We start from the raw sequence: 811 nt of genomic DNA on the forward strand, positions 1-811 counted from the left end.
TATATATATATATATATATATATATATATATATATATTTATATAGTATAGGACAATCCGGAAGTTGTCATAATAGCATCTATCGTCAAAAATAGCCGATGCAAATGCCTCAAAGCTTTTAGCTCCAGCATTTGAAACTCTGAGTTCTATTATTACAACTTAAATATTTATTTTTTGTCTTGCAAGTACTAGGGGACCCTGTCAGTACTTGTGCTACTGCTGAGTAGTTGGTATTAGGAAGGGCATCCAGCTGTAAAAATCCTGCCAAATCAGTTACAGAAGTCTGGTGCAGGCTTCTGTCAAACTGTCCCATGCCAGCATAGAGGGAGGATGTTAAACAGTGATGATGATGATGGTGATATATATGAGTGTATGTATGTGTTTTTATTTCTGTATGTCTCTCTCTATATATATATATTTATATATGTGTGTGTGTGTATAAAATATTGTTTTACAGGTAACTTAACCTCAATGAAATCACCTGGAAGCACCAGTAATCTATCTGCAACTTCACCTGCTGCGCCATCCTGGCAACAACCCAGCCCACAACAGCCTAAGACCGCATTCGGTGGGCTTTATTCAGGTATGTACACACACACACACACACACACACACACACATACACATACAATAGACCAGCAGTCGCCCATGCATACCAGCCTCCCGTCTCCATGCCATCATATGTACATAGGATAAAGGGTAAAGACCCCCTTTCAGTCATGAATGACTGTGAGATTGCCCCCTAGAAAGTTTGCTTCCGAGGCACAAGTCCAGCAAGGTTGTTTATGGAAGACCAGCAGTCACCCATTCAT

At 39.8% G+C, this 811-nt stretch overlaps 1 protein-coding gene across 1 annotated transcript in view; it reads left to right on the forward strand.

Annotated features, from left to right (window-relative positions):
* The window catches only part of LOC106876583 (cyclin-G-associated kinase-like), a 108,248-nt gene that overhangs the window by 100,745 nt on the left and 6,692 nt on the right, over positions 1-811 (forward strand). The window contains exon 22 of the mRNA XM_052977740.1: positions 267-582. Within this exon, the coding sequence (XP_052833700.1) occupies positions 267-582 (316 nt within the window). The remainder of the gene's footprint in view (positions 1-266; positions 583-811) is intronic.

Source organism: Octopus bimaculoides, chromosome 28 (genome assembly GCF_001194135.2).
Source record: "Octopus bimaculoides isolate UCB-OBI-ISO-001 chromosome 28, ASM119413v2, whole genome shotgun sequence".
Taxonomy (NCBI): domain Eukaryota; kingdom Metazoa; phylum Mollusca; class Cephalopoda; order Octopoda; family Octopodidae; genus Octopus; species Octopus bimaculoides.